Source organism: Octopus bimaculoides, chromosome 30, assembly GCF_046866305.1.
Source record: "Octopus bimaculoides isolate indiv1 chromosome 30, ASM4686630v1, whole genome shotgun sequence".
Lineage (NCBI taxonomy): Eukaryota > Metazoa > Mollusca > Cephalopoda > Octopoda > Octopodidae > Octopus > Octopus bimaculoides.
In genome coordinates, this window is record NC_142957.1 from 3139187 (window position 1) to 3152170 (window position 12984).

The following is a 12984-nucleotide window of genomic DNA, read 5'->3' on the forward strand; positions in this document are numbered from 1 at the left end:
TTCGGACTCTTTTACTCACGATATAATTCTCAATGTTTAATATTAATTCATTTACCGATTTGTCTCATTCTCACTCATTAAACACATAATCCATTCTTCTTTTTCTGGAATTCATTGGTTTTTTTTTTGGAAATTTTCTTCACATAATCGCCGTCTTCGACCTAAACATCCTCCTCCACCGCCTACACCACACTCCCCTATTTTACTCTACTCCCCCCTTCTCTACCTAGTCCACCTCATCCTCTTTCTCCTCTCTTCCTCCTACTTATGTTCCTTTCTCGTCTTTTAGTTGTTGTCGCTGATTTTCGTTTTGGTTCACTTTTTTGTTGTTATTGTTCTTATTTTTCATCATCATCAACATGATCATCAATTTGTCTTTCTTCTTTTCTTCTTTATACGTTTCTTCCGTTTCTTCTTTTTTCGACTTCTTCTTCTTTATTTTCTTCTAAATATTTTTCTTCTTCCTCATCCTTTCCGCTTCTTCCTGTCCTTTTTTCTTCTTCATCATCATCTACTCCTTCCTGTTCTTCTTCTTCTTCTTCTTCTTCTTCTTCTTCTTCTTCTTCTTCTACTCTTCCTCCATTTTTTCTTCTTTTTCTTCTTCATCTCTTTCTCTTCTTCTTCTTCTTCTTCTTCTTCTTCTTCTTGTTTTCTTCTGTTTTATTTTCTTATTCCTCTGCTTTTGTTGTTGTTGAGGTTTATTTTGTTTGTGTTGTTTTTGTTGTTGTGTTTCTTCTCCTTATTGTCTTTCTTCCTCTTTTTCTGCTTCTTCCTCTGCTTCTCCCCTTTCTTCATTCATTTCTTCTTTTCTTCTACTTTTCTTCTTCTTCTTCTTCTTCTTCTTCTTCTTCTTCTTCTTCTTCTTCTTGTTCTTCTATACTTCTGCATTCATGGTTGTTGTTCATGTTAATCTTCTTCGTCTTCATAACATATTTCTTCTCCTACTTTTCTTCTCCTTCGTCTGTTTCTTCTGATTCTTCGTTTTCTTCTCATTATTCTTCTTCTTCTTCCTCTCTTTCTTGTTATTCATTTCCTTTTTTTATATCTTTTGTCTTCTTTTCTTCTTTCTCATCATCTAATTTGCCTTCTTTGTCTTCATCTTTTTCTTTACCTCTTTCCTTTAATCCTTCTATATCATTATCATCATTACCGTGATTATCTTCATAATCATCAGCATTTTCTTCCTCATTATCATCATAAACATCATCATTATCATCATCAACTCTATCATCGACAGTATCATTATCATTAAGGTGATCTCCGTCATCATGTTCAAATGCATCGTCATTTTCGACGAGATTATGCTGTCAAAATTATCATCATCATCATCATCATCATTATCATCATTATCATCATCATCATCATCGTCATCATCACCATCATCACCATCGTCATCATCATCATTAGTAGCATTCTAAACTTTAACGTGATCATAAATTTTATCGTCGTCCCGTTCTTCATCATCATTTACGTCGTCGTCGTCCTCATCATCATCATCATCACCATCCTTATTATCACCATCATATCCACGATCATTTCCATAATGAGCATTAGCCTCACCACAATGATCATGATTATCATAGACATCAATATCCTCAACATCATTATCATACTTATCATCAACACCATCATTATCATCATCATCATCACTTTTTTATTGTCCCCATCATCATGATCATCATCCTAACCCTTTGCCATCCTCAAGGTCACAGTTGTACTCATCATCGTCTCCATCATCTTCATCAGAATACCATCTTCATAATCCTTTCTTCCTCATCCTCCTAATTATTCTCCATATTCCTCTAATCACTCAATATTGAAGGTTGTATTACGAAACTATTCCATATTATTTCTAATCTTCTCCCTTTTATAATGCAGAGACCTTTCCTCCAATCAAATTCAAGACATCAAATCTGGATCGTTTGCAAATCTCTACAATTTAAAAACATTGTAAGTTGCCTCTTCTGTTTTCTTCGGACTCTTCTACTCACGATATAATTCTGAATGTTTAATATTAACTCATTTACCGGTTTGTCTCATTTTCACTCCTTAAACACATAATTCATTCTTCTTTTTCTGGTATTCATTCGTTTTTCTTGGTTATTTTCTTCTTCACATTCTCGTCGTCGTCGCCCTGAACATCCTCCTCCACCGCCTACGCCACACTCCCCTATTTTACTCTACTCCCCCCTTCTCTACTTAGTACACCTCATCCTCTTTCTCCTGTCTTCCGCCTACTTCAGTTCCATTCTCGTTTTCATGTTGTTGTTTCACATTTTGTTGTTCTTATCATCATCAGCATCAACTACTTTTTCTGCTGCTCTTCTTTTTCCGTTTCTTCATCTTCTTCTGCTTCTTCTTCTGCTTCTTCTTCTTCTTCTTCTTCTTCTTCTTCTTCTACTTCTTCTCCTGTTTCTTCTGCCTCTTCTTCTTCTTCTTCTTCTTCTTCTTCTTCTTCTTCTTCTGCTATGGATATTTTTGTAGTTTTTGTTGTTGCTGTTGTTTTGGTTCTTCTTTCTTCTTCCTCTCTTTCTGCTTCTTCTATTATTTAATTTCCTTCTTTTTTCTCTTCCTTTTCTTAGTCTCCTTCTTCTTTTTCTACTTCATCTTCTTCTCTTCTTCTTTATTTCTTTTCTTGTTATTGTTGTTGTTGTTCATGTTTTTCTTCTCGTCTTCTTCTGCTTTTTCAATTCTTCGTTTTCTTCTACCTATTCTTTTTCTTCTTCCCCTCTTTCTTCTTCATAATTTCCATTTTTATATTTCTTTTGTCTTCTTTTCTTCTTTCTCATCATCTATTTTGCCTTCTTTGTCTTCATCTTTTTCTTTACCTCTTTCCTTTAATCCTTCAACATCATTATCATCCTTTCCGTGATTATCTTCAAAATCATCAGCATTTTCATCCTCCACCTCCTCCTACTCTCCATCAACATCATTATCATAAGGATCTTCATCAAAATTAACATCGTCGTCTTTATCGTCGTTGTCAATATTATCATTATCATCAATCTAAACCTGAACATCATCATCAGCATCATTGTGATCACAACCTTCATCATCACGATCATCATCACTCATCATTATGTTCGTCGTCATGACCATCACCATCATCATCCTCATTATCGTCATCAACATCATCATTATCATCATCAACATCATTATTATCATCATCAAAATCATCATTATCTTCATCATCATCATCGTCATAATCAACTTCATCAACATCATCAACAGCTTTCTAAACTTTAACGTGATCATAAATTTTATCGTCGTCCCGTTCTTCATCATCATTTGCGTCGTCGTCGTCCTCATCATCATCATCATCACCATCCTTATTATCACCATCATATCCACGATCATTTCCATAATGAGCATTAGCCTCACCACAATGATCATGATTATCATAGACATCAATATCCTCAACATCATTATCATACTTATCATCAACACCATCATTATCATCATCATCATCACTTTTTTATTGTCCCCATCATCATGATCATCATCCTAACCCTTTGCCATCCTCAAGGTCACAGTTGTACTCATCATCGTCTCCATCATCTTCATCAGAATACCATCTTCATAATCCTTTCTTCCTCATCCTCCTAATTATTCTCCATATTCCTCTAATCACTCAATATTGAAGGTTGTATTACGAAACTATTCCATATTATTTCTAATCTTCTCCCTTTTATAATGCAGAGACCTTTCCTCCAATCAAATTCAAGACATCAAATCTGGATCGTTTGCAAATCTCTACAATTTAAAAACATTGTAAGTTGCCTCTTCTGTTTTCTTCGGACTCTTCTACTCACGATATAATTCTGAATGTTTAATATTAAATCATTTACCGGTTTGTCTCATTTTCACTCCTTAAACACATAATTCATTCTTCTTTTTCTGGTATTCATTCGTTTTTCTTGGTTATTTTCTTCTTCACATTCTCGTCGTCGTCGCCCTGAACATCCTCCTCCACCGCCTACGCCACACTCCCCTATTTTACTCTACTCCCCCCTTCTCTACTTAGTACACCTCATCCTCTTTCTCCTGTCTTCCGCCTACTTCAGTTCCATTCTCGTTTTCATGTTGTTGTTTCACATTTTGTTGTTCTTATCATCATCAGCATCAACTACTTTTTCTGCTGCTCTTCTTTTTCCGTTTCTTCATCTTCTTCTGCTTCTTCTTCTGCTTCTTCTTCTTCTTCTTCTTCTTCTTCTTCTTCTACTTCTTCTCCTGTTTCTTCTGCCTCTTCTTCTTCTTCTTCTTCTTCTTCTTCTTCTTCTTCTTCTTCTGCTATGGATATTTTTGTAGTTTTTGTTGTTGCTGTTGTTTTGGTTCTTCTTTCTTCTTCCTCTCTTTCTGCTTCTTCTATTATTTAATTTCCTTCTTTTTTCTCTTCCTTTTCTTAGTCTCCTTCTTCTTTTTCTACTTCATCTTCTTCTCTTCTTCTTTATTTCTTTTCTTGTTATTGTTGTTGTTGTTCATGTTTTTCTTCTCGTCTTCTTCTGCTTTTTCAATTCTTCGTTTTCTTCTACCTATTCTTTTTCTTCTTCCCCTCTTTCTTCTTCATAATTTCCATTTTTATATTTCTTTTGTCTTCTTTTCTTCTTTCTCATCATCTATTTTGCCTTCTTTGTCTTCATCTTTTTCTTTACCTCTTTCCTTTAATCCTTCAACATCATTATCATCCTTTCCGTGATTATCTTCAAAATCATCAGCATTTTCATCCTCCACCTCCTCCTACTCTCCATCAACATCATTATCATAAGGATCTTCATCAAAATTAACATCGTCGTCTTTATCGTCGTTGTCAATATTATCATTATCATCAATCTAAACCTGAACATCATCATCAGCATCATTGTGATCACAACCTTCATCATCACGATCATCATCACTCATCATTATGTTCGTCGTCATGACCATCACCATCATCATCCTCATTATCGTCATCAACATCATCATTATCATCATCAACATCATTATTATCATCATCAAAATCATCATTATCTTCATCATCATCATCGTCATAATCAACTTCATCAACATCATCAACAGCTTTCTAAACTTTAACGTGATCATAAATTTTATCGTCGTCCCGTTCTTCATCATCATTTGCGTCGTCGTCGTCCTCATCATCATCATCATCTCCATCCTTATTATCACCATCATTTCCACGATCATTTCCATAATGAGCATTAGGCTCACCACAATGATCATGATTATCATAGACATCAATATCCTCAACATCATCATCATACTTATCATCGACACCATCGTTATCATCATCATCATCACCTTCCTTATTGTCCCCATCATTATGATTATCATACTAACCCTTTGCCATCCTCAAGGTCACCGTTATAATCATCATCGTCTCCATCGTCTTCATCAGAATCCCCATCAGCAATGCCATCTTCATCTTCCTTTCTTCCTCATGCTCCTAATTATTCTCCATATTCCTCTGACTCTAATCAATCAATATTGAATATTGTATCACGAAACTATTTTATATTATTTTTAATCTTCTCCCTTTTATAATGTAGATATCTTTCCAACAATCAAATTAAGGACATCAAAGATGGATGGTTTGCAAATCTCTACAATTTACAAACGTTGTAAGTTGCCTCTGTTTTCTTCAGACTCTTTCACTCACGATATAATTCTGAATGTTTAATATTAATTCATTTACCGATTTGTCTCATTCTCACTCCTTAAACACATAATCCATTCTTCTTTTTCTGGTATTCATTGGTTTTTTTTTTGGTTATTTTCTTCTTCACATATTCGTTGTCGTCGTCCTGAGACTCCTCCGCCGCCGCCTACGTCACACTCCCCCTTCTCCTTACTTCCATCTTTTACCCGTCCGTCTCCTCCTCTTTATACTGCTTTCCTCCCAATTCAGTTCCATTCTCGTATTCTTGTTTCACATTTTGTTGTTGTTGTTTTTCTTCTTCTTCTTCTCCTTATTGTCTATCTTATTGTCTACTTCATTTCCTTCTATATTTTCTTCATTTCCTTATTGTTCTTTTCTCCTTCTTTTCTTCGTCTCCTTCTTCTTCTGCTCTTCTTCGTCTTCTTCTTCTTCTTCTTCTTCTTCTTCTTCTTCTTCTTCTCCACCTTCGTCTTCTTCTTCTTCTTCTTCTTCTTCTTCTTCTTCTCGTCTTCTTCTTCTCGTCTTCTTCTTCTCGTCTTCTTCTTCTCGTCTTCTTCTTCTTCTTCTTCGTCGTCTTATTATTATTATTCCACTTCTTCTCCTTCACCTTCTTCTTCTTCTTCTTCTTCTTCTTCTTCGTCTACTTCTTCTTTTTCTTTTTCTTCTCCTTCTTCTTCTTTAACTTCGTCTTCTTCTTCTACTTCTTCGTCTCCTTCTACTTCTTCGTCATCTTCGTCTTCTTTCGCTTCTTCTTCTTCTTTTTCTTCTTCACCTTTTTCTTATTCTTCCTCTTCTTCTTCTTCTTCTTCAACTTCGTCTTCTTCTTTTTCTTCTTCTTCTTCACCTTCGTCTTCTTCTTCTGCTTCTTCTTATTCTTTTTCTTCTTCCTCGTCTTTATCTTCTTCCTGTTCTTCTTCTTCTTCTTCTTCTTCTTCTTCTTCTTCTTCTTCAACTTCGTCTTCTTCTTCTTCTTCTTCTTCTACTTCTTCTCTTCTTCACCTTCGTCTTCTTCTTCTTCTTCTTCAACTTCGTCTTCTTCTTTTTCACCTTCGTCGTCTTCTTCCTCTTCTTTTTCTTCTTCTTCAACTTCGTCTTCTTCTTCTTCTTCTTCCTGTTTTTCTTCTTCTTCTTCACCTTCGTCTTCTTCTTCTTCTTCTGCTTCTTCTTCTTCTTCTTCTTCTTCTTTTTCTTTGTTTTATTATTATTCATCTTCATCTTCTTCTTCTTCTTCTTCTTCTTCTTTGTTTTATTATTATTCATCTTCATCTCCTTCTTCTTCTTCTTCTTCTTCTTCTTCTTCGTCTACTTCTTCTTCTTCTTCTTCTTCCTCTTCAACTTCGTCTTCTTCTTCTTCTTCTTCTTCTTCTACTTCTTCGTCTACTTCTTCTTCTTCTTTTTCTTCTTCTTCTTCAACTTCGTCTTCTTCTTCTTCTTCTTCTACTTCTTCGTCATCTTCGTCTTCTTCGTCTTCTTCTTCTTCTTCTTCTTTTCTTCCTCTTCAACTTCGTCTTCTTTTTCTTCTTCCTCTTCTTCTTCTTCTTCTTCTTCTTCTTCTCCTTCTTGACTTTCGTCTTCTTTTTCTTCTTCTTCGTCTTCTTCTTTTTCTCCTTTCTCTTCTTTTTCTTATTCTACGTGATCATCTACTTATACTTCTATTCCCTTTCATTTTCGTCTTCTTTGTTTTCCTACTTCTTGTTCTTCCTCTTTTATTCTTCTCCTTGTTCTTCTCTTTCTTCTTGTTCGTTTTTTTCTTCTTGTTGTCTGTCCTCTTCTTCTACATCACCTACTCCTGTCCTTATTCTTGTTCATTTCCTTCTTCTCCCTCTTCTTTTCTTCTTCTCCTTCCACTTTTCCTTTTTCTTCTTCTTGTTCCTCTTCTTCTTCTTCCTTTTGTATTCTTTTCGTCTTCTTCTCCATCATCATCTTTTTTTGTAATTCTAGTTGTTTTTGCTATCTTTCTTCTTCTTCTTATGTTTCTTCTTTTATAGTTGCTGTTCTTCTTTTTGTTCTTCTTCTTTTCTTTGCTCTTCCTCATCTTCTTCTATTTTCTCTTCTAAAATTTCTTCTTCCTTTTCTTTTCTTCTTCATCTCCGTCTTCTTTTTCTTCTTCTTCTTCTTCTTCACCTTCTTCTTCACCTTCATCTTCTTCTTCTTCTTCTTCTTCTTCTTCGTCTTCTTCTTCTTCTTCTTCACCTTCGCTGTCTTCTTCAACTTCGTCTTCTTCTTCTTCTTCTTCTTCTTCTTCTCCGTCTTCTTCTTCAACTTCTTCTTCTTCTTCTTCTTCTTCTTCTTCTTCACCTTTGTCGTCTTCCTCTTCTTCTTCTTCTTCTTCTTCTTCTTCTTTTTCACCTTCATCGTCTTCTTCCTCTTCTTCTTCTTCTTCTTCTTCTTCTTCTTCTTCTTCTACTTCTTCTTCTACTTCGTCTTCTTCATCTTCTTCTTCACGTTCGTCTTCTTCTTTTGTTTTCCTTCTTCTTCTCCTTCTTCTTCTTTTTCATCATCATCATCATTATCCTCTTCTTCCACTTTCCTTCTTCTTCTAAATTTTCTTCTTGTTCTTCTTCTTTTTCTTCTTTTCTTCTTTTCCTCTTCTTCTTCATCATCATCATCTTTTTCGTCTATCCACATTTCTCGTTCTCATCTTTCTTTTCCTTTTCTCTTCCTTTCTTTTCTTGTTGTTGTCGGTGTCTTTGGTTTCATTTCACTTGTTTCTTGTTATTGTTTTTCGTCCCCATAATCATCATCATCATTATCATCATCATCATCATCAATTTCTTTTTCTTCTGCTCTTCTTTTTCCATTTTGTCTACTTCTTTTCTTCTTCTTCTTCTTCTTCTTCTTCTTCTTCTTCTTCTTCTTCATCTTCTCCTCCTTCTGCTTCTTCTTCTTCTTCTTCTTCTTCTTCTTCTTCTCCGTCTTCTTCTTCTTCTTCTTCTTCTTCTTCTTCTTCTTCTTCTTCACCTTCGTCGTCTTCTTCTTCTTCTCCTTCTTTTTCACTTTCGTCGTCTTCTTCTTCTTCTTCCTCCTCTTCTTGTTCTTGTTCCTTTTTTCTTCTTCTTGTTCCTCCTCTTCTTGTTCTTGTTCCTTTTTTCTTCTGCTTCTTCCTCTCCTTCTTCGTCTTCTTTTTTAATGTTGTTTTTGTTGTTGTTGTTCTTCTTCTTCATCATCCTAATCGTCATAATACCCTGATACGTGTCTGTACATGCCAGAACTGCAAGTCGATGTGGCTGACCTTCCCTGTTCGAAGAAGGCTATAATGGACAAATTTCGTGTGTCACATTGGGTAGCTAGAGGCGATGGCCTCTTGGAGCTAATCAACGGAAGCATTCGTTCTATTTTTCTGGTCAGCCCATGTTAGTTTGGAGATAGCTATCAATATCCAGTACCATTCCCGTAGTCTCCTTTAGAGAGTCTTAGAAATATCAATATTTCTATTTTTGAAAACCTGTGGATGTTATCCACTGAATTTAGGTAAATAACCCTTTGAACTGACGGTCAGTAACGACGCCTGCTCGGCTCGGCTGCTCTACATTGATAAGTGGCAATAACCTTGAAGCTGGTCTGTAGACGCCATACTAGCAAGGGGAAGCGGCTGACCTCCCCTGTTTGAAGGTTATAATGGACACTCGTTCGTGTGTCACATTGCTAGCTAGAGGTGATGGCCTCTTGTAGCTAATCAACGGCAGCATTCGTTCTATTTTCCTGAACTGCCATTATATATATATATATATATATATATATATATATATATATATATATATATATATATTCATTTTCCCTAATTGTGACTGAGGGTGCAGGGTAAAGCCAACATTGCTAGAAATAAGAGTCAAAGATCCTTAGAGCGGGTAATGGCCCCTGTCTATTCACTGACAGGGTAGTAACCGAACCACAATGAGCAAGATCCGTATACTACTCTAGTTACGCTGAACATTAACACTCACCCGTGGTGCCTAATCCATCGCTGGATGGTTTGGCTAAATTCAACATTCAGTATATGATTTTTACCACATGAATCAATGAACTATTCTACAAAATGGCATATTGCGTATGGCCGCCTCCGTTATTACACACACACACACACACACATACACACACACATACATACACACATACACACACATATACACACATATGCACACATACACACACATGCACACACGCATACATATTCTTTAATTCTTTGATTCTTTAAAATGTTTCAGCTTCAATGCTGCGGTCATACTGGAGCACCACCGTTCACTGAGCTACACCTTTATTTGAAATCTCTTCTGATATATGGCATTTTGTCAACGAGCGAGTTTGATGACGCTGCCCTCATCTGTGTTTCTTACCGTGAGGTACGCTCCTCAGGAACCCTCGACAGGAAGAGATCCAGTTTTGTTTTAAAGACACTTATATCCACACAATGCAGGTCTCAAGCATTTTGGACCTTTGAATCCCAAGCTGTTGCAATATCTGGTTTTGTATTTTGATCGCGATGCTGGGATCTTTGGCACTATGCAGTGGCGCCCCGTACTTCAGTTTGAGTAACTTTCAATGCCAAAGTTTGTTACAAGGCCTTTCAGGATTTTCCAGATGTATATCACTGCATATATTTCCCGTCTTCGTCCAGGGAGAAGGGATTTAATTCTTTCAGTCTTTCCCAGTAGCTGATACGTTGCACCGAGATGATTTTCTTAGTGTAGCTTCGTTGGATTGCTTCGAGTTCCACTGTGAATTTTTTATTGTGTGGTGACCATAGTTGGGAGCAGTAGTCCAAGCTGAGGACGAATGTCCTCCAAAGGACCATCAATTAGTCCTTTTATCTTGTTTTCAAATTTCGGAGCATCCATCAAACTATCCGTCTGCATTTCATTTCCAAATTAGTAATATGCACTTGAAAAGATGCATCTTTGCTCATGTCAATGCGCAGGTCACGCACTGATTTTGACTCAGGGATTGCAATTCCTCCGGGGCCAATGTATTCTATCTGCATGCCGTTTAGTTTTGTGTGCTGGTAGCGTAAGGACTGGAATTTTCCTGCATTAAGCTGCATCTTGTTGTCCTCATCGCACCTGTATATTACAGCCAACTCCCGTTGCAGTTGTGCAATATTTCCAGGTTTTTGTATTGTCTGAGAGACTTTTGTGTCAGGGTATCTTTGCAGTTGAAGGCATGTCTGAGAACGCCACTATGAATAGCATTGGCCCTAAGTCAGTGCCCTGTGGAACACCACTTGCTCTTTGTGTTTTCCTGGAGGTTGTTCCATTGGCCACCACTGCTTGACGTCTATCTTTTAGAAAGTTGTGCAATCACTCTCTAACTTTTCCGCCTATTCCAACATCAAGCAGTTTGTGAAACATCATACCATGGTCGACTTTGTCAAAGGCTTTTTCAAAGTCGAGAAATATCATATCCACGCTTGAATCATTTAGCAGCTGTTGTAACAACCAGAGCTGTGTTAGAGAGCGTCTACCTAATCGACGCTTTCTTCAAGGAACGTGATTAGTTTCTTGCCGACTATTCGTTCCACGACTTTGCTAATGTCAGAGAGACAGGCTTATAATTTTTAGCCTCTGCTCTAATTCCTACTTTATAAAAAAAGGCATATTATCCCTTCATTCAGTTTGTCTGAGAGCTTACCACTTGCAAGGAAGCTCTGAAAGAAAGGCTGCAGTGGTTTTGCAAGGGATCGTTTGCACAATTTGAGAAGGACGGCTGGAAATTTGTCAGGGCCAGCAGCTGAGATTGTGTCATGTCACGTCTTCTTCGATGGCCAATGCCACATCTTCTTCAATGTATTTGTATTCAGTTTTTGCCTCTTGGGTTACAGATAAAGTTGCAAAGAATTCTGCTGGTTTGTTCATTTGCCTGTGTCTCAGATATGTAGTGAACACACTTTGGAACTGTTCGTTCAGTATTTCACTTATCCGGATGGCTTTCCTGTGAGGGGGGGGCCATCTTTTTGGAAGAAGGGTGGGGTCCTATCTTGTAGTGTACTGAGGCTGTTTCTTTGGAAAACTTAAAGAAAGCTATAGGGTTGACCTGATATTTTCTATCACCCAAGCTTCTTTATCTGCTCTCTCCTTTTCATGAGACTGATGCAAACTTTTCTCAATCTCTAATAACGCTCTCTCCAGGCGGGATTTCTCGCCCGCCACTTTTGGGGTGCTTGCTCAGGCGGTTTGCAATCTTTGTCCGTCACCTTATTAAGAATTTTCCTTTCCTAAGGATCCTATTTTTGTGTACGTTGGCCTTGCACAATGGGACTGATTTGTCACACATGGCTTGTATTATGGACATGAAATGTTTGTGTTTCATGTTAATGTCTGGTGTGGAGAGACATTTAGGCCAATCCTGTTTCAGGATCTCTTTCTCTATCAGCTTCCAATTTGCTTTATGAAAATTTAGCTTGGAAAGATTTTGGGTGCTTCTTATAGGCGGTATGTCTGCAGTAGCTTTTGGTACATGCATAGACAACTGTATTATATTGTGATCCGAGACCAGCATCGGTGTCACTTTAACATTATGGATAGTGTCCATATTGTTTGTGAAGCAGAGGTCCACTATAGTATTTGCCCTGGTTGGTTGCAGCACAATTTGCTCCACGGAAAAAGCATTGGTAAGGTGGATCAGGGACTCCACCTGTGCTTGCTGGTGGTCTGTCATTCCTGGGAGCATCTGAACCTCAGGCCATCCCACATTAGAGAAGTTAAAGTCATCCAAAAGGAATACACTGATGTGTTGTTCCAGTTTGGTGAGAACTCTTCCTATCTTAACTATGCAGTCTTCAAACTTGCCTGTATGACTCGGAGCATCCGGTGGGCGATATGTAGTACATGTAACAATATTAAGTTGTTTTATGTGTACAATTTCAATGTCACACACCGAATTTGAATATGACAGCAGGACCTGGGGCGGGATGTACACAGCCACTCTACCATGGCTCCTTTCTTTTCTATATACGTTTACGAATTTGTGTTGCAAGATGTTTGGTGTGAAAATGTGTGTTGAAGCATATTGTTATATTTCGGGACGTCATTTTTGGGAGCCAAATAAGCATATGCACTATATATTCGTTCTTCACTCGTTTATTACTCTTCTTATATTATGTCCATTATCTGGAAATCTTCCCTCGCACATCTGTGACCTCTTCAGTGACCCTTTCCATCCTCGTCTATCCTCCTGCTCAGAGTAGTTCTTTCTGTCCTTTTATGAGGTGTATCCTTATGCGCGCATGCGTTTGCGTCTGTGTGTGTGTGTGAGCGTCAGTGTGTGTGCGTGCGCGTGTGTGTGCGTGCGCGTGTGCGTGCGTGCGCGTGTGCGTGCGTGCGCGTGTGTGTGCGTGC

The 12984-nt window shown here is 37.5% G+C and overlaps 1 protein-coding gene across 1 annotated transcript in view; it reads left to right on the plus strand.

Annotated features, from left to right (window-relative positions):
- Positions 1-12984, plus strand: part of LOC106876120 (uncharacterized) — a 138795-nt gene that overhangs the window by 56950 nt on the left and 68861 nt on the right. Inside the window, exons 15-17 of the mRNA XM_089346163.1 lie at positions 1879-1950; positions 3700-3771; positions 5544-5615. Of these exons, the coding sequence (XP_089202289.1) occupies positions 1879-1950; positions 3700-3771; positions 5544-5615 (216 nt within the window). The remainder of the gene's footprint in view (positions 1-1878; positions 1951-3699; positions 3772-5543; positions 5616-12984) is intronic.